The sequence below is a fragment of the Coptis chinensis genome, chromosome 9 (genome assembly GCF_015680905.1).
Source record: "Coptis chinensis isolate HL-2020 chromosome 9, ASM1568090v1, whole genome shotgun sequence".
NCBI lineage: Eukaryota > Viridiplantae > Streptophyta > Magnoliopsida > Ranunculales > Ranunculaceae > Coptis > Coptis chinensis.
The window spans coordinates 64,875,747-64,894,462 of NC_141464.1; the positions used below are offsets into that span (position 1 = coordinate 64,875,747).

General features: G+C 34.2%; 3 protein-coding genes across 4 annotated transcripts; 2 read left to right on the top strand and 1 right to left on the bottom strand.

Moving 5' to 3' along the window:
• Positions 1–243: 243 nt before the first annotated feature.
• LOC147477353 (multiple organellar RNA editing factor 9, chloroplastic-like) lies at positions 244–5,294 on the top strand. Its single transcript, XM_086584344.1, is given in 6 exon segments — positions 244–705; positions 4,035–4,132; positions 4,236–4,248; positions 4,250–4,299; positions 4,391–4,564; positions 4,662–5,294. Coding segments are annotated over 5 exon segments (696 nt in total). The 5' UTR covers positions 244–331; the 3' UTR covers positions 4,552–4,564; positions 4,662–5,294.
• A 4,206-nt stretch (positions 5,295–9,500) lies between these two features.
• LOC147477354 (uncharacterized) lies at positions 9,501–10,423 on the top strand. Of its 2 annotated transcripts, none has more exons than XM_086583857.1 (2): positions 9,501–10,049; positions 10,221–10,423. In XM_086583857.1, the coding sequence occupies exons 1-2, from the start codon at positions 9,596–9,598 to the stop codon at positions 10,265–10,267; spliced, it is 501 nt and encodes a 166-aa protein (XP_086439983.1). In that variant the 5' UTR covers positions 9,501–9,595; the 3' UTR covers positions 10,268–10,423. The 2 variants fall into 2 exon arrangements, with proteins under 2 accessions (XP_086439983.1, XP_086439984.1); XM_086583858.1 differs by having other exon boundaries at positions 9,522–10,049; positions 10,230–10,423.
• A 1,503-nt stretch (positions 10,424–11,926) lies between these two features.
• LOC147477355 (furostanol glycoside 26-O-beta-glucosidase-like) lies at positions 11,927–16,109 on the bottom strand. Its single transcript, XM_086585989.1, has 10 exons — positions 15,679–16,109; positions 15,402–15,473; positions 15,223–15,310; positions 13,840–14,017; positions 13,579–13,736; positions 13,150–13,373; positions 12,945–12,976; positions 12,705–12,810; positions 12,425–12,533; positions 11,927–12,098 (listed from the first exon to the last, which is right to left on the bottom strand). Exons 1-10 carry the CDS (start codon positions 15,761–15,763, stop codon positions 11,927–11,929), a joined length of 1,224 nt encoding a protein of 407 aa, XP_086442115.1. The 5' UTR covers positions 15,764–16,109.
• Between the last annotated feature and the right edge of the window lie 2,607 nt (positions 16,110–18,716).

Sequence of the window (18,716 nt, forward strand, 5' to 3'; positions counted from 1 at the left end):
GACTTCCTATCGCCCTTTCCAATTATTTTCGGATGTGTAAATTTTTTTTTATCGAATTCGGAAATTTTGGGTTACACAAATAAAGATGTACAAACAGAAACTGGAACATCATAACAACGAATTAAACAGAATCAATATCAACTACAACTACCGAGACCGAGGAAGAAAGTACAATTAAGTCGTAAATATGTTTAAGTCTCATAATTAACCCGCTTTGGCAGTAAACTAAAAATTAAAAATATAAAATTGAAACATAAATAATAATAAAAAAAAATGATTTTGAGAAAATATATAAATAAATAAGATAAATCTTCTTGAAAAAATATAAAAAATGATTTTGAGCAGCCAAACACTTTATCTAGAACCTCAAAATGGCGACCTTGAACATCTCTTCTCTAAACCCCGTCAAAACCCTACTCACTCATCAAAACCATCTTCTTTCTGGTTTAACTCAAACCCAATCTTCTCAGCTTGTCATTCTGTTTCTTCTACTAGAACATGTGTCAGAACAGCAGCAGCAGCTATTGATTCAAACTACTCTTCAAAGAGAAGTAGTAACAGTAGTGAACCAAGAGAGACTATTTTGTTACCTGGTTGTGATTACAATCATTGGCTTATTGTTATGGAGTTTCCTAAAGACCCTGCTCCTACTAGAGAACAAATGATTGATACTTATCTTAATACTCTTTCTACTGTTGTGGGCAGGTAACATTTAGTCGATTTTTCTGAATATTTATGCTTTTGGGAATTTTGGTTTATTATTTGTAATGTTGTGTTTGAATGCATATATGTGTACATTTTCATAAAAACTGATACCCCTTTGAAGACGTTGTTGGTCTGGTTAAACGTTTGCTATATGAATGTTTTGAAAACCTCTATATGGTCTGGAGGATAGCATATATCAAGCAAGTAAATAGTTAGTATTGGGTGCAAGAGTTATGAACTATAGAAAGGTACATTTCTTTCTGCAACAGGTATGTATGCTGCTGTTGATTTTACTCTGTAGGAAGGTAGAATTCAATCTCGAAGACCTTTTTCCGACTTACTTTACCTCTCTTTTTTTTCTCAATCTTTACAAAACCTTTTTTATGCTTACTATGCTATGCACCATTCCTGACAAATACAAGCTTCCATTCTGAGTCGAAGCATGTCACTGTAGGTATTACTGGATTTCTGATGTTCTTGAAGAGATTTGGTGCAACTTATTAAGAACGATACTGAGAAGAATTGCTTGGATATGATGGAAAAGGTCTAACTTTAGGGTAATCGTGAGCTTTGTATAAACTTAGTCACTTTTGATTACATCGTTCTGTATGATCGGGGATATGGAGATTGAATATGTCCCTTATCTTGAACTAAACCCAACTTAAGCGGCCCCCATAGAGCAGGAATTTTGGTGATTGCGTCCTAGCTCTCTTGATATAAAGGAAACTGAAGAATTTTGTGGCGTTGAGATGGTCCAATCAGCAACTAAGTTGGAATGCATGGAAAAAAATGACAATATGTGCTAATCACCATGGAAAATTGAGTAACGTAATTACTACAGACCAAAACATGTACATAGAACTTGTACGTCGCTGAGTCATTTGTAGGTTTGTACTTTGTTCACCGGAATAAAAAAGCGGGGCTGACCCATACTATTGGATACTGGGTTGACCACTAGTGTTTCAGACATTTGTTGTGTTTGAGACTTAAGAAAGACTAAGAAAGAGTGACTTTTAGCTTGAGTTTAATGGTGGTACATTCCCAAAAATGCCCATTGATCCACGTCCACCAGAAGTTTAGAGTTCAACATTTTTAAGGACTTTTGAGCTTGAGGAAAAGGAGATGTTTTCAAAAAATGAGTTGGAGACCAAGTTTTATGGGTTTTAAGTGATTCCTTTCATCCTTGGGTATTTGGGTTCCTTCTTTCTGTACTTTCACTAATTTCAATACTGAAATTCATCTTGTAGTTTTATTTTGAGGTTTTTCCAAAACCATTGTTGAGAGATTTTATCTTTTGAATTGGAGTCTACCTCATGTTAGTAGTGAATCTTGTACCTAAGATCATCTAGTTTATCTCTATTTGTACCGTAGCCTCTTAGTTCTAGAGAGGATGAAACTGGTTTCTAATGGTTGTTTCAGTGGAATAGCAAGGCCCTTGTCTTTCCTTTGACCTTAAGTGGTTTATATATAAAAAACTGTTATTGGTGTCTTGCTTTAGTTTGCTGACCTTTTTGTTGCTATATTGTGTGTTTGGTGCTTTTTTGTGGTTAACTTTATTTTTGCACCTTCGAGTGATTTATTTTTTCCTAAACCAAATATATAACTCAGTAACTCCACATTCTTTCGAAAACTTTCACTTACCTTGATTACTAGGTTATCCTCCAATTTCCATGACAAAATGGATTATGGACCAATTCCATCACAATCTACTATTTTTTTGATAAGTAAAATTTATTGATTTATAAGGAAAGAGAAGGAGTTGAAGGATGAAAGGCTGTAAATGAATCTAGTTGTTTTTAAGCTTCTTAAATATCTTCCACAGTTCCACCCACATAAGTGAAATCTCAATCCTGTCTCCATAGTAGTGCAATCTAAGAGATGTGTGGTCGAAGGCATTTTTGAGGTAAAGAAGATTCTCTGGCACCGTAAAAAGGAAAATTCATTCCATGTTTGAGAAGATGTCATCAAGTCTGCTCATTGTTGGCGGCACTTGGTGCATCTCAGTTCTTGATAATCTGATGACGTGAGGGGATATTAACTCAAAGGATAGTTAACTAACCCATGACCATTGACCATTGACAGAAATTCCCACGTACCTCCTTCAAAGCTGCTTTGACTAGTTAGTTTCAACCCAACATAACCTATATGAGCCGTAAAACTTACTTGTCCATTTTCTTAGACATGGTTCTTTATATGCCCTGAGCCCTGCCACCTTGGCAACATCCTTGTTTTTGGTCATTATGGCTGTTTAACTTCATTTTATGGGAATGTGCACCAACCATTATAGTTTCATGTCAACGCATGTTGTTCCATATTTCTATCCAGTACGAAATCGCTTGGAGTGGTTAGTGCTATATTAGTTGAATACCAAAAGTAAACGGCTATTGTTTGAGTTACAACAATTTGTTGTGCGTCTTGAAGTAATTGGACTTTGTTTCTGTGAAGGTAAATCTTTTGGCCTACATATCTATGAAGTATTTCAAAATGCTCGAGATTTTTTGAAGTATCATAAATAAAGAAGACGAAAAAGAGAAAGAAGAAGACTATGTTCTTCAACTTTACATTTAGGATGTTGTGTTTTCTTGGACAGAGAGTTGAAGAGAGAGAGAGAGAAGTGTGTGTGTGTGTGGGGGCTTCAGCTCATTTCTTTCGGCACAAAACAAGAGGTTTGAGCTTGATTTAAGGTAATTGTAGGTACAGGCTACTAGTTGGTGTTTGTGTGTGTGTATGTGTCAGTGTGTTGGGGGGCTGCATTTCAGTTAATTACTTTAAACCCAAAGAGAAGGTAAAATTGTATCTACGTTAATGGAGAAGAAGTTTGGAGAGAAAATGGATACGGCCTTATTAGATTTGGCCTTGTATGATGTATCACTTCTATATATATATGAAAATCAGCATTTACAATAATAGAAATTGATTATAACTCTTGGGAGATGTCCTCCTAGAACTCTAACAGAGAGTTTTGAGGATACTTTGAGAAAGGTAATTGTCATCATGCTACTAGTCTCTGTTTGTAAGTTTGTTGGAAGACGGCATTTCAATTAGTTGCTTATAACCCAACGGAGAGTTTTGAGGATACTTTGACGAAGGTAATTTTCATCATGCTACTAGTCTCTGTGTGCGTGGACTGTGGAAAGAATAAAATTTTGTGTATACTCACTGCTAATAGCGTAACACAAGATTGATAATAGTTATGTTGAGTCTACATTTTGTTACTTTCTGTACTGTATTAGACTATAATGTACAAAACTAGCATGTCCTAAGTTTCTCTATGTGGAAATTGATGGGGGTGATTATTAGTCAGTGACTCATTAACAATTCTGTTGCAGTATGGAAGAAGCGAAGAAGAACATGTATGCATTTAGTACTACTACCTACACAGGATTCCAATGCACAGTATCTGAAGAAACATCTGAAAAATTCAAGGGTAAGGAGTGATTCTAGTGCTATATGCCTATATCCATTTGGAAATGTTTTTGTTATCATAGATTTGTTATTATCAAGTTTTCATTGCGTTCTCTCTTTTCTAGGATTGCCTGGAGTTCTGGGTATTGCCAGACTCTTGCATAGATGTGAAAAATAAGGACTATGGAGGTTTGTTTCTTACTGATAACATAGAGAAGTGCCTTTAGTACTCTTATAATGGGTTCCTTTTTAAAAAAAAAATCCCTTATTTCACTTTTAGGAGATAAATATATCAATGGGGAGATTATTCCTGGCAATTATCCCACTTATCAACCTAAAACGCAGAGTGGTTCAAAGTATGAGCGTAAAAGATATGAAAGACGAAGGGATGGACCTCCAGCTCAAAGAAAACCGAAAGAAGAGAAATCTACAGAAGCATAGGCCTCTGGACAAGGTAAATAATCAGATCTATTCCCTTAACCATAGATTATTTAAATATCTTTATAACCAGTATTGTGCCTGTATTAAAGACTTTTCATTGTTTATCTCAGGTAATTGATCCAAAAGGCTGGTGTTACTTTGTAAAACAGTGCCTGTAAGATTTATGCTTTTTGTAGCACACTATGTTTTAGAAAGGTTTGAGTATGAATTATAGGACTTTCCATGACTTGAGAAACTATGTATTTTGTTCTCCGTGAAAAATATTAAAACCATTTTTCAGAAAGGGTTAACGAACATTACCCCCCCAATACACACAAAAAAACACGGTCAATCTAAGTTGACTTTTTTGTGTGTGTACTGGGGGGAGACCCAAATTTCCCCGTGGGGGGAAATCCTAATTGGCTCATCTACTGGGGGATAATACTAGTTAACCCAACAAAATATTCATGTCTTTTGAAGAATATCAAACACCTGACAGCGTATGTTGACTAGGAACAGAAAAAGACTGTACGGCCTCCAGCCATTAATGGAATGAAAACTCGTATTTGTTAAACATGCAGAATATTAAAAAAAAAGTTTAAACATAATAATTAGTTACAAATTAGTGTTTTGTCATTGTGCTTTTGTATACCAATTTTTGATTGGAAAATACTCTTTATGATTGTATTTATGAGGTGGGGCAAGTGTCCTCAAGTATATCTATGTATTCTGAGTGGGAAAGATAATAATACTGAAACGTTTGACTATCTAAGTATTCCATCTTGGCAAATGTATGGATAAGGATTCCCAGTGGACAACTTGATACCTGTTAAGAACAAGATCGATTCTTCAAGCATACATTTGGTGGTAAAATACAAAAGTAAAAGGGTTCTTAAATTTTCTGGTTGGCCTTGGCCTTTGGAAGCACTGTAATTGTCTGTTGTAGTTAGTAGTTTTGCATCGAAAAAAAAAGTTAGTAGTTACATAGTTTCCTGAGAGTATAAGAAGTGAAAACCATACTCTCTTTGTTCCCTAATACTTTTACAGATATTTTCCGTTCATGAAATTCTTGAGAGAAACTTTCCAAGTGAGCATTTTGCAGCTTTCATGTGATATCCATGTCATGCTTACATTATCTTTCATTTATTAACATCTTTGTGATTGTGTGGCTGTTTCGAAGCCCATTGGTTGAGTTATCACACTAACATGTGCTGGACAGCCAGCCTGATTTGCCAACTTGTCCATTTAGTCATAGTCTCCAACCACTCGTGCCTATCCATGAAGCTAATAAACTAAGTAAATGCTTACATGGCATTGGAACATAGCTTATTTTTGTGCATGGATCTGTGAAGCTGTCTTAGTAATGTGCAAACATCCTTATGTCTTATGTGTTATGTTATCATGAAGATGTGTATTATTGTAAGCCCCATTTTGCATTGCTAGTCAAAATAAGAAATGATTCGTATGTGTAGTTAAGTGGTTGGTGACCTACTAAGGTTTCTTCTGAGTCTATTATCAAATCTACTCTTCGCTTCCCATAATGTAAATTGGCGACTGTTAAACAGCAAGCTGTGTTGCCTTCAATTTAGTTTTTTTTTTTATGAGACCCTTCAATTTAGTTGATGATGTATTTTCCACTTGATTTTTTTTTTTTTTTTGGTAAATTATTTTCCAGTTGATGAAATACGAAATAGTAATTAACAAAGTAACTAACAAAGCATATTGAATTCAAAAAAAAAAAAAAAAAAAAAAAAAAAGCATATTGAAAGCTCCTAGGTAAGAAGAAAACAACTCCTTTAACATGTAAAGAAAGAGAATTAGTAAAGACAAGCACAAGACATTCCAATCATTCATGTAGTAAAAGATCATTAGACAGACCCAAAAAAAAGTCTTAAGAAAGAGAAAGGTAATTCGTTAATAAAGAATTAAACATATTCTTATTTGCTAAGCTTTTCTTTATAAGTATCAAAAGCAAATTGGCAATATAATAAGCTTAATGATAGTTAAGTAATACTTAATTTGAGTACTAATATATGTCGAGATACCTTAGTTTTAATGTATCATAACCGCAGTCCAAATTGTTATTAAGACAAGGCTACTGCCTGAGAACTTTTGTCAAGAAATGAACCAAAACTTTTTGTTCTCAACTGATGAGATTATAGCATTTACAGTGAGCTCACTTTGTTTGATGTTAATATACATAGATAAAAATCCTAAATTGAAATCCTAAAGCTTGTTAGCTGCTAATCTGTTATATCCTTAACGAAGCATATAACCCACACTGTATCCAATCCTATTTTACAATTGAAGGGATTAGTTAATTCAGCTTCATTTTATCCTTTTACGCCGCACAATAGTGTACTAGATTCGTATCTCCTTGAATCATTTGGTCGTCTTTGTCTAGCTATATAAACGATAGCATTTTAGGTACCTTTTATTTTTAACTGAAGTTTTGTAATGATTTGAGCACAATGAGTAAAAAATGAGTCTTATATATTTCATTATATTTAGGTGTTCACAAAAGTCCGGTAGCAGTTCAATGTAAAAACAATTCAAGATTAGGTACTGCCGAAGCGCCGATCAATACTTTTTTTCTTCTTTTTTCTAATACAATAGTTGGATTTAACAGGAAAAGAAAAGGGTAGTTGGAATTCGGAAGCCTGGAATATGTTACAAAAAGATACAGTCTGTACTTTGTAGAGCAGGAATCTACTCCAGAGAATCAAATCTAAAAAAGACAGAACTCTCTTAAGTAGCGGTATATGCATGCAATCCAACGTTCTGCCATCCATATCCAGTACCATGGTGCAATTTAGGCAGTCTTTTACTCTTCTCTCGTTTAGTATTATTGAGCTAGTGTATGATGGGATGTCCAAATTCATAAAATGTTAGGGCTTGTTAACACCTATATATAGGCTACAATGCTACAATGCTACACTACTATAGCTCATTGTACATTTTCTCGGACATGCTCAATTAACTATAAGATAAACTTAATTTTTATTTAGCAAACAAAAAAACTTAATTTTCTCCGTCAATCAAGCAAGTAGAGTATAGTTGTTATGGTTGGATGAGAATTTCAAACCTAGATTCTCTCTTCCTTGCTCTTCTCGTGCATATCAGAGAATCATTTTGTTCCCACAAAATTGACTAAATTGACCTCTCTGAAATGTTTTCCAACTTTTGAATAATTTTTTGTTTGCATTCCTTAATCCTTATTTTAGCCATTACCATTTCACAATTGGTAATATATTGAAAATACTGCAATACCCTTAAATATATAAACTAATTTTTGTTACTAAGTAATCTTAGCTCTCAATGGAATACAATTCAATTCCACTTGAATAGATTACTTGCCAATTGCCATAAGCAGAAAAGTATCTTTGATCATAACTTTCATTGCATTTGTATTGAATGTTAAGAAATATCACATCATAATATCCTTTCCAATAATTGCAATGTATTGATTGTTGGAATTTCTAATTCCTATATTTTGCTGTAGTTGGAAAGTTAGTTTTAGCTTTAACCACATGACCTGTTAGCAGTGAGAGTGCTGGTGGTTATGTACTCATATCAATCACAGATATTAAAGGACCTTAAATTTAGCTCACAAGCTTTGAAATATCTTGGGTGTTCTGGTGATTTATGACTAAACTTGTTACTTAAAAGATTACTCTTCTATCTAGTATAATCATAAAATTTTGCTTTTACAAAAAAAAAAAACAATAATTCTAGAGTGACATTATATTTAGCCTGGTTTAGTGACATGGATGATGTGGCAAGTTATTTATGATTCTTTAATTTTTTTCTCACATAACAAAAAAATTTAAAAGCCGAAAGTAGCCCTCAATCCCTTCCTAACATTGACTCCCAACTCTCTTTCTCTCTTCCACTGGTGAACACTGAACAAGACCAATTTTTAATTTTTTTTTAAAAAAAGAGAGAGGATGGTATATTTATGTTTTGATTGGAGACAAAATCTCTTTACAAGTGCAAAACTTGTGAAAACCTTTTTTCATTAATAAAATTTTGAAATCATCTTTTCCAGCAAATTTAATTCTTAAATAAAATTTTATTCTAATTTTATGTTCTTTAGTGATGAAGAATTTCAATTTACAGGGTCTAAAAGTATAAAACATTATTGCAAAATCTAACATGTGCACTTTCACATATGGGCCACTTATCAGGTAAGAGTGCGTGTGTATTGCTCTAAAATGTACTGTAATCAAGGTACGAGATGACTGTGCACACATATATTCCGCGTACTCTAGAAACTCTAAAACATTGTTAGATGAGAAATTTGGGAATAAGAAGGGTAGTAGAGTAATTTTGTTTTATTTGTTTGAGTAGTGGATTTGAGAGAGTAATAGAAAATTGCTAGACACGTCAGCCAGTCACTAAACCGAGTCAAAATGCTTGTCTCTGTAGAATTATTTAAAAAAAAAATCATGAATTTGCTTGGATTTAGGATACATTTACCATAAAATTTATTTATGTATTTATATAATCATTTGTATCTACTATCAAACTGCTAAGAGAATCTTCAGTGTTTTACTGGTGGAGATGTAGCATGTATTGATAAATGAATTATTCTACGAGAGAAAACAAAAACAACTTTGGTACAAAAGCTAAATGTGCAATAGTATTTTAGTCAATATTCACTTTATTAATACGAACCAATCCAAGAGCTGGATCACTAGATTTATTGTCTTACGATTGTATCTACAGTATTTAAGCCCTTTTTAACAATTACTCATCGAATATCTTCTGGATTTAAAGTAAGTAAATATACACATCTACCCTCTTAAACCTAACAAAATGATGCACAAAATGCCATTAGGCTATTTTAGTCACAAGACCATGAAAATTGCATTTTCCACCAAATCCTCTCGCTTAAACCATATTCAAATGATGATTTCCACCAAACAGGGGTAATAAAGTAATTACCCAAAGTCCATTCCTTTTAAAACAGTCGTTCATTTCCAACTTCTTCTCATTCTTCATTTCTCACTCAAAACTTAAAATTCCTAAAACCCCCTCCCCTGACTCCTTAAACCTCTCAACCATGGCTACTTCTTCACACTCTTCATTTCTTCTACCCATTTTCCTATTCCTCATTTTCCCACTTTCCCACTGTGATTCAATCCATGATCTTCTAAAAAGCAAAGGTTTACCACCTGGTCTATTACCAAAAGAAGTAAAATCCTTCAAACTTGATACAAATGGTCTTCTTGAAGTAACTCTATTTGGTCCATGTTTAACAAAGTTTGAAAACAGAGTTTATTTTGATACTGTTGTTAAGGGGAATCTTAGTTATGGTGAGCTTAGAGGACTTGAGGGTCTTTCACAAGAAGAATTGTTTCTTTGGTTACCTATTAAAGACATCATTGTTGATGACCCTTCATCTGGTTTGATCTTATTTGATGTTGGTGTTGTTCATAAACAATTTTCTTTATCTCTTTTTGAAGATCCACCTGATTGTAAACCTCAAAGCAATGGAAAAATCAGTTTGAATTCAGGTTTGTATGCATTTCTATTCATCAAGTTTTGATTTTTAATTGTGCGTTTTGTTCTACATTCAATATTGATTAACCCCTTTTCTTGAATTTGGAATTAATGTATTAATTAATATATAATTAAGGTTTGATATTAATGTGTAGTTTTTTTTTTTTTTTTTTTTTTTTTGGTAGGAATTTCAGGCGTTTCAAGGAAGAGGAAAGGATTTGGTGTCAAGTAAAGAAGATATAAAGATGGGTTTGTTTGTTTTTTATTATTATTTTTTTTTTGTTAATTAATTAGAAGGGTTTTGTTAAAGGATGAATTAGGAAAAGGCTTAGGGTTGTATAAGATTTGGGACAATGGAAATGAATGAATGAGGTTTGGTTTGGTGGTGTGAGTGTGACTTTTTGCTGTTTCTTCTTTATGGCTAAAAAAATATATATATATCACATATAAATGTGGGTACATATCTTGTTATTATCACAAATTCACAACTTTTGTTTTAGATTTCACACTATTATTCAAAATGTGGCAATAATGCAATATACAGTGGTGTCCCATTGCGATAACGATTCGATACATATAAATTTAAATGGTAGATTGTAGATAGTGATCCATACAAATGAGGACTTCAGGTGGAGACATGGAGTGGATTAGATTTACAACCTTTGTTTGAGTACACTTTAGCATGCAGAATCTTTTAGGCTAACAAGAAATCACTTGATCTAAGGGAGGTTGTTGTTTTTATGCTTATCTGTTATCCCTTTAAGATTGGATTAAGTTAATGAAAAGTAACCTTAAGCCGTTTATGTTTGTCGAAAGTATTGGAGAGCAGTTAGGTAGTTGATGAATGTTTCAAGTCTACCTTAATGTTATTTGGATTATCAAAGAAGAGAACTTAACTCATTTCCTATTGGTTGGTTACTTGGTTTGTTTCAACTTTCAACAAAATACAATTCAAGGCGATCAGAACATGTATAGCTGGATACATTTGTAAGGTCGGCCTTTTGTGAATGTGTATAGTGTATACTAGAAAACTCAATTTGTCATTTTACTATTTTAGGCATCATCTGTTGGACTCTGTTATTACAATGGAATAAGCATGAGCTGCTAAAACTCCCAAAAAATGAAATAGCAATTTAGCCAAGTGACTTCATCAATACTCAATAGAGATTGTAACTTGGGCTCAGCATTAACTCAATAAGCATCAACCGAAGAAATTTTCAGGTTGGGCTTTGGCATTTACACTTCTGTCATAAGTCGAGTCATTACCAGAGTACAAAATATCCTGATATATCGTGATATTTGGGAATATCTATCTATATTTCAGAAAAAGATATATAAATATTACTATATGTTTAGAAATATATACGACTGCAAATATCAGTAATATTTCGATAATATTTGCGATATTTGTAATATTTAGGGATATTTTGTGATATTTTGCGATATTTTGGTGATATTTTGTATATATAACAATTTTATTTAATATTTATTATTATATTTCAAATAAATATAAATAATGTATCATGATATATTAAGAAATATCCACAATATCTACGATATTTGTCGATATTTTAGATATATCTACCATATTTGCATGTGAAACAATGTCAAATATCTCCAAAGAGAGAGATATATCTACGATACATATCAGAAATTGAATATCGATAAATATCCATATATTGATATTTTGTACTATAGTCCTTACTACAAATTTTACACTTTCCTTGTTTAGTTATTCTTTCCTTCCCCGTCTTAAAATTTCTTAGAAGTTGTAATCCTGCACGTTTTTTCAAACAAAGCAATGACAATAGCTTGTTGTTTGCTTCTTAATAAATCATATGTAATGAATTCAACAACGTATAAAATCGTGACTCCGTGAGAGAAACATCGCCTAGTCCTTCAAGAACTGTGATAGTCCCTGTGCAGATCTTTTTGGATATCGTCTGAGTTTGTTATCGCTATAGTCCGTGTAATTAAGCCCGAATCTGGCAGAATAGCCTGATCCAACTTCCATGCAGTCGATCAGAGCCCATACAAAGTGGCTTTTCACATTCACACCCTCCCTGCAAAATATAGTGGAAGTAGGATTACTAACACAACTCATCTGATTAACCGCGACTCTGCCTACAAGTGAAGGGTTCTTTACAAAGAGTACTGTTCCATATGCGAGAAAGGTCCACCAAGTATATCCTCAACTTGAGAGTTAGTGACTCAATACATTTCCATCAAAATGTCGCCCCTGGTAAAGTCACTCTATACATAACAGCAATGGTTATGGTCGAATCCTATGGTTTCGAGTGTTGTGATTGAATTATTAGATATCATTTAGTATGGGTTGTAACTCGCATCTGCCTACAGCACTTTTGTACTCTGAGAGTTCAGTGCTTACCTGATTGCTTCTTTTACTGCATTTAGATGTCGCAGAATAAACATAATTCGGTGGTAATCAACTAGCGCTTGCTCGAGTGGTATTGTGTCATCCCGTGGCTCACTGATACCTGTTTGATACTTATGTTAGCAGTTAACTTTATTATTTTGAGAATGCTGAACTTGTAGAATTGTAGAGCGTGTGTTAAGAAGCATGTGACATCATTTTCAGGGTCATATGATGTAAAAGTACACGGTCAATTATAATCACAAGATCCATACAATTTCAGTCAATAGCTAACCATTCTCAGTGATGTAGAATGTCGGGTTATTGTAGTGGTTCTTCATATATATCAAAGCATCTCTAAGTCCATCTGGGACACTGTAAATGTTTGGATTTCCGTTGACCTACAAAAGACAGAAATAGAGAGTACAGTTACAAATATAAACACAAGCCACAAGTTTTTCTCTTAATATTGTACATCCAAAAGGAGTATCGAGCTCAAAATTAAAAATATTTATAAAAAAAATTGTAGTCTTACAGGATCTCCTATAGGCCTTCCATCTGTGTCCACTGCAAGAATTACATTACACATATTAATGTCACCAAAGGGAAAATTGTTATCAAAACAACGACGATTATTTCAAAATCAGAGTACAATTTTAGTGATAGATTATTGCACTATGCTTGTGTTTTCATTTAACTTTGAATGCACAGGATGATCGCTAAGTCCACTAAGTTTTTACCTTCTTGTTTCACATACTGGTCTTCTATGTAGCCACCAACAGGTGAAACATTTGTATTAAGTGGAAGGCTTCTTGCATATCTTGAAGTATAGTAATTTATACCAATAAAATCAATTCCTCCTTTTACCACTTCTTTCTCCTCATCTTTGAAAGTTGGGAGTCTGTCCCTAACCAAAGCCTTCATCATGAAAGGATAATCTCCATACACCAATGGCTCCAAGAACCTGAATAACATCACGTTACATTATTTTCCCCACATTGATCAAATCACATTTCTTTTTCTTGTCTCTTAAGCCATTCAAATGACATTCGTATAATTCTAGGCGATTATAACCTCGTTTTATATTTTGGTAAAACGATGAAACATTATATAACATTGTACAAGTTTTTTTTTTTTTTTTTTTTTTTTTTTTTCTAAGGTTAAGCCACATTGTACAAGTTATATAGGAAGTTGGTTTGAGATTCACAGACCAGCCAACTAGAAAAGAAAAGGCTCTAGTAGTTGCTTCTTTATCTGCAATTGAAGCAGAATATGGTTCGAACCATTCAATGCTCACAGAAATACCAATTTCTCCACCTTGGTAGCCCTGAAATAATAACCAGACAAAATTCTTCTAGTAACAAAGGAAACTATTGAACTTGAAGTATATAATTAGTTGGAATTAGACAAAATTGATTTCTGATTGTCACCTTATAATTTTCTCTGTAGAGCCTAGCTGCAGCAGAATGAGCCAATATGATGTTATGGGCAGCGATGTAAGGATTTTTGGTCGGATCATCGGGTATAGGTAGTCCCAATTTGTAGCCATATTGAGCGAAAACTGATGGCTCATTGATTGTTGTCCATCGCTTCACTTTAGCTCCAAATTTTTGAAACAGATGTCACAATAGTTTTTGAAATCTTCCCTGAGAATTGAAGCAGAGAAAATATTTAAGTGGGATTCTTTGAGTTTGATTGCAATAATATAGGTAACATTTTACAAGTATAAGGGCATCTCCAATGGGGGGTGTAAAATTACACCTCCACCTAGGCTCCACGTAGGTGCCATTAGGATTTTACACCTCTAATTGTATACCTTTTATAAATATCCACATATTTATACTCTTCTATTGGAATTGGCGTCCTTATTTTTTTAATGGACACAATTGAGCCGACAACCCCGATTATTTCAAAAAAATTATTTTAGAAAAGCGAGAGGGGAATTAACCCCCCACCCTGATATTAGCTAATACACTATATTATTAGCACCCCCATTGGAAAGAGTTTTTTGATATTTGGAGTGTAAAATTTCCACTTTATACAGTTTACACCCCCATTGGAGATGCCCTAACTGAGAAACTAACATTAAAGTAGCTTACACAATTTTGCTATCCAAGAAGCCATTATACTCTTTTTGAAGAGCATCGGGTAAATCAAAATGGAATAGCGTCACAAAAGGTTCAATACCTATTAGAAGAAAATTAACATTACTACGAAAAAGAAAAAGAAAAAAGAAATTCTGAGGCACTTATAATAGACGAAATGATCTTGCTCGTACCATTTTTGACTAACTCGTCGATGAGATTGTGGTAGAAATCAATCCCCTTTTGGTTTATTTCACCCTTACCATCTGTAATATTTCCAGGATTAGCAGAACATGTGTCATATGTAGAATTTATATGTACAGTACCAAGTTGATCAACTACAGAATATTACATTAATGGTGTGTTTGACGTCCCTCACTCCAAGGTGGAGTGACGTCCCTATTTAATTTAAACTGGGATGTCGGAAAGGGTAAAAAAATTACTTTAGAATTAGAAAGAGCGTTCTCCAAGTGGCGTCAAAAAATTATTTCAGGGCGTCGGATTTTAAATTAATTTTTATTAACCGAGAATTTCCCAATCCCCTCTCTATTAGCTAATACATGGCGAAGGAAATTTCCACCGGTTCTATTTTATACACTATTACCTACGGTATAACACCCCCATTGGAGAGAGTTTTTTGATATTTGGAGTGTAAAATTTCCACTTTATACGGTTTACACCCCCCATTGGAGATGCCCTAACTGAGAAACTAACATTAAAGTAGCTTACACAATTTTGCTATCCAAGAAGCCATTATACTCTTTTTGAAGAGCATCAGGTAAATCAAAATGGAATAGCGTCACAAAAGGTTCAATACCTATTAGAAGAAAATTAACATTACTACGAAAAAGAAAAAGAAAAAAGAAATTCTGAGGCACTTATAATAGACGAAATGATCTTGCTCGTACCATTTTTGACTAACTCGTCGATGAGATTGTGGTAGAAATCAATCCCCTTTTGGTTTATTTCACCCTTACCATCTGTAATATTTCCAGGATTAGCAGAACATGTGTCATATCTAGAATTTATATGTACAGTACCAAGTTGATCAACTACAGAATATTGCATTAATGGTGTGTTTGGGATCTACTATAGTCAGTAATCACTATGCTCATGCGTAATTGAAGTCCAAGAGGTTCGTAAGTGCAAGACATATAATTGTATACTAGAGGATGAGAAGTGTACTAGGAAGTATCCTGCTCCAAGAGATCGAGAATCTGTAAACGTCCACACCCATGTTCTTCAATAACTGCACATCTTCCTGTGACATGTGTAAATGGTCGTAATAGAGTTTTGATTCAGAATGACCTTAGAGAGTGCAGTATGTTGCCTCTTTAAACACCCTTTGTGCTTTTCCTGTTTTAATACATTTTAACTTACCCAGCCAAAAAAAAACTGTGACAGTGTAACCACTTAGCCTCAAAACTAAAACAATTCTCCATAGTTATTGCTTAGATAAGATTGGACTGGAGCAATTTATAATCAACATGGATGACCAACTTGATAGCTCAAGCTGGGAAAAAATATGCGACCCAACTTATTTTACAATAAGAATATCAACAAAAATATTTTTGACATGTGTTCTTATTAGCATGTAATGGACCTAATTATACTTACTTTGTAGTAGATATAGGAAAGAGTAGCATCACCCAAGTTGCCCGGTGAGGATTCTGACCCTACGAAATTGGAACTGAAAACTTGTTAGGACTGTCTCGACGTCTTACAAAAACAGGATCAGAAAAAGTAACGAATAATCAGAATCGTTATTCATGCCTGTTCCTATCATGGAATCCCAGGTGCTAGATCCTCTACCTCCAATATCCGGCGGTCCTTCTGTCTGTTTACAAGTTACAATTGTTCATATGTTTTATACACACTACAAAGAAGTCGACTGCCAGTCTGCCAGAAATGACTAAGAAATTAAATTAGCCAATGTTTTTGAACAAATCGTAGACCTGCAGTGCTGACGTAGAAGCTCCAAACTTGAAATCTGTAGGAAAGTCACTTCTTCTAATGTCAGGGTATTTTGCAGGAAATATGGACGCAGCTGGAACTCCTTCACTAATTGAAGGAACAAGCATAGCTTCACATCTTCTTAGATTATTGCCTTTTTTTTCTAAGAGGTGATGATACTCTCACAGTCTCACTACCTGCCCTGCATGGGCATAATTTTCTGCCTTGCTTCTCAAAATTGAATGAGATGAAGATTGTCACTTCGTGAATACAACAGCATTGAGGAAAGCCATTGTGTTCTGGTATGAGACTTGAAAGAGAAAAGAGAGTTAGTGCTCAAGGTGGGATTCTTGGGTGGAATTTATACATTTCAGAAATGGAAGAAGGCTTCATATTCTCATTTTTAAAATGGAAAATGTTATCCTCTATCTATCTCTTACCAGAAGGAAATCATAATGAAGTCTGTAAACAAATCTGGAGTCAACGCGAATGGAGCACAAGCAGCTTGGAGATCTGAAGAATATAAGCTACGTAAACACTCCATCTCTCTCACCAATTGTTGCATAACTTAATTATAGAAGGGGAAAAAATTGAATTCATTCCCAATGTTCCAGTGTGTGAAAATTGGAATACTTAAAGAAGTAATAGGATATTGTTGCATGTGAATGGCCCCTTCATTCAAGCATTGCGCATCCGTGTGATAGTGCTTCTCATTTATTTTTCTCAATCCAGGATTATGAGCACCTGGATCTCCTAGTCAAATTAGTGTTTCTACGATTTTCTGCACACAATCTGATTCACATTTGTTCATGCTTTTAGAGTCTCACCAAAAATTAATAATGTACCACGGCTTGTAATTCTGTATTCCAGTCCACAACACCACTGCTGTCATTGGTGACATATTTTTGCACTATTTATGCAGAAAATCATGAAAAATTATTGATTGAATGATTGCCGATTATATTGACATGCAGGTCCATCTTCCACTTGCTTTTTTTCTGAAAGATTTTAAAATACCCCCATGCTGGAAAATTTCATTACCAATTGTTTGCATGTGTTAAATTTTTTCGTGCAAAGAACAGTTTCTGTGAAACCACTTGAGCAGTTAAGCTTACAGGCCAAAGTAATGGAGAGGCCTTGCACTTTGCAACCATTTAAGGATCGCTCTTAGCCTCTTAGCCTTTCTCCATTTGGTAGTGGTCAGCAAAATGATCAGCATCAACAGCATGACATATCATCACCAGCACAGCAACAGAATTAAGTTATTATCATATAAATATCTTTGTAATGGATTGCTATAGTTGAATAGCTGGTAGTTGTAACTACAAATGTAGCAGCTGGAATCACATGTATATTTTGAGGATCAAAACTTTATTACTGGAGGTGCTTGTTATCACAAAATACAACTTCAACGATCGACCTAGATGTGAACCAAGTTGAAATGTGTATATTTTACTGCAGAATATGTATAAGCCTGCTACATTCCTCTGCCCTATAAAGGCATCCATGTACTATATTGGACTAAGATAAGAGTCAAGGTTAAATAGATAGAGGAGCAAAGATTGATTACTTTTTTGGAATCGGGGAACTGAAGTAGCATTATGCATGTCACACACAACTTGTTTCCCAAAACATTGAAAAGTTGAGATCAACAATGTAACATTGTAACGCATATACATTGAGATCAACTCTGTTTAGCCCGGGTTGCTCTAGTGCAGCTCGCTCTTTGATTGGTTCATCGCCTATATATTATCATCAATAATCTAATCTAAATAAATAAATGATGAGAAACCAGTAATTAGCAGTTCTATCTCATTTGTTTTTTATTTAACTCATTAACTCCATTGTAACACATACAGCTTCAGTCAATATCATATAGCATATATCAACGTACAAAAAGAGATGAAAGATAACTCTATCTAGTTTTTCCTACAACGTTAGTACATTATTAACTTCTTACACAGAGAATTTTAAACGCCGCTTGGTGATCTCCGTTTTCTGGCGCACCGCTTGTAGCAACACACAATACTGGCAATTGCTGCGATCAGCAATACACCTATGGTTACAAAAACAATTATACCAAGTGTAGTTAGCCGATAAATTACATTAAATCCTTTAGCATAATTTCTTAAGGAATCTGGACTCTCAGCTGGAAATGCCCTCGGTGACGATGATGGTGCAGTTGCAGGTGCAGGTGAAGGTGAAGGTGAAGGTGAATGTGAAAATACAATACCGCTATGGGGCTCAACCTTGGACCCAACTCTTGGTGC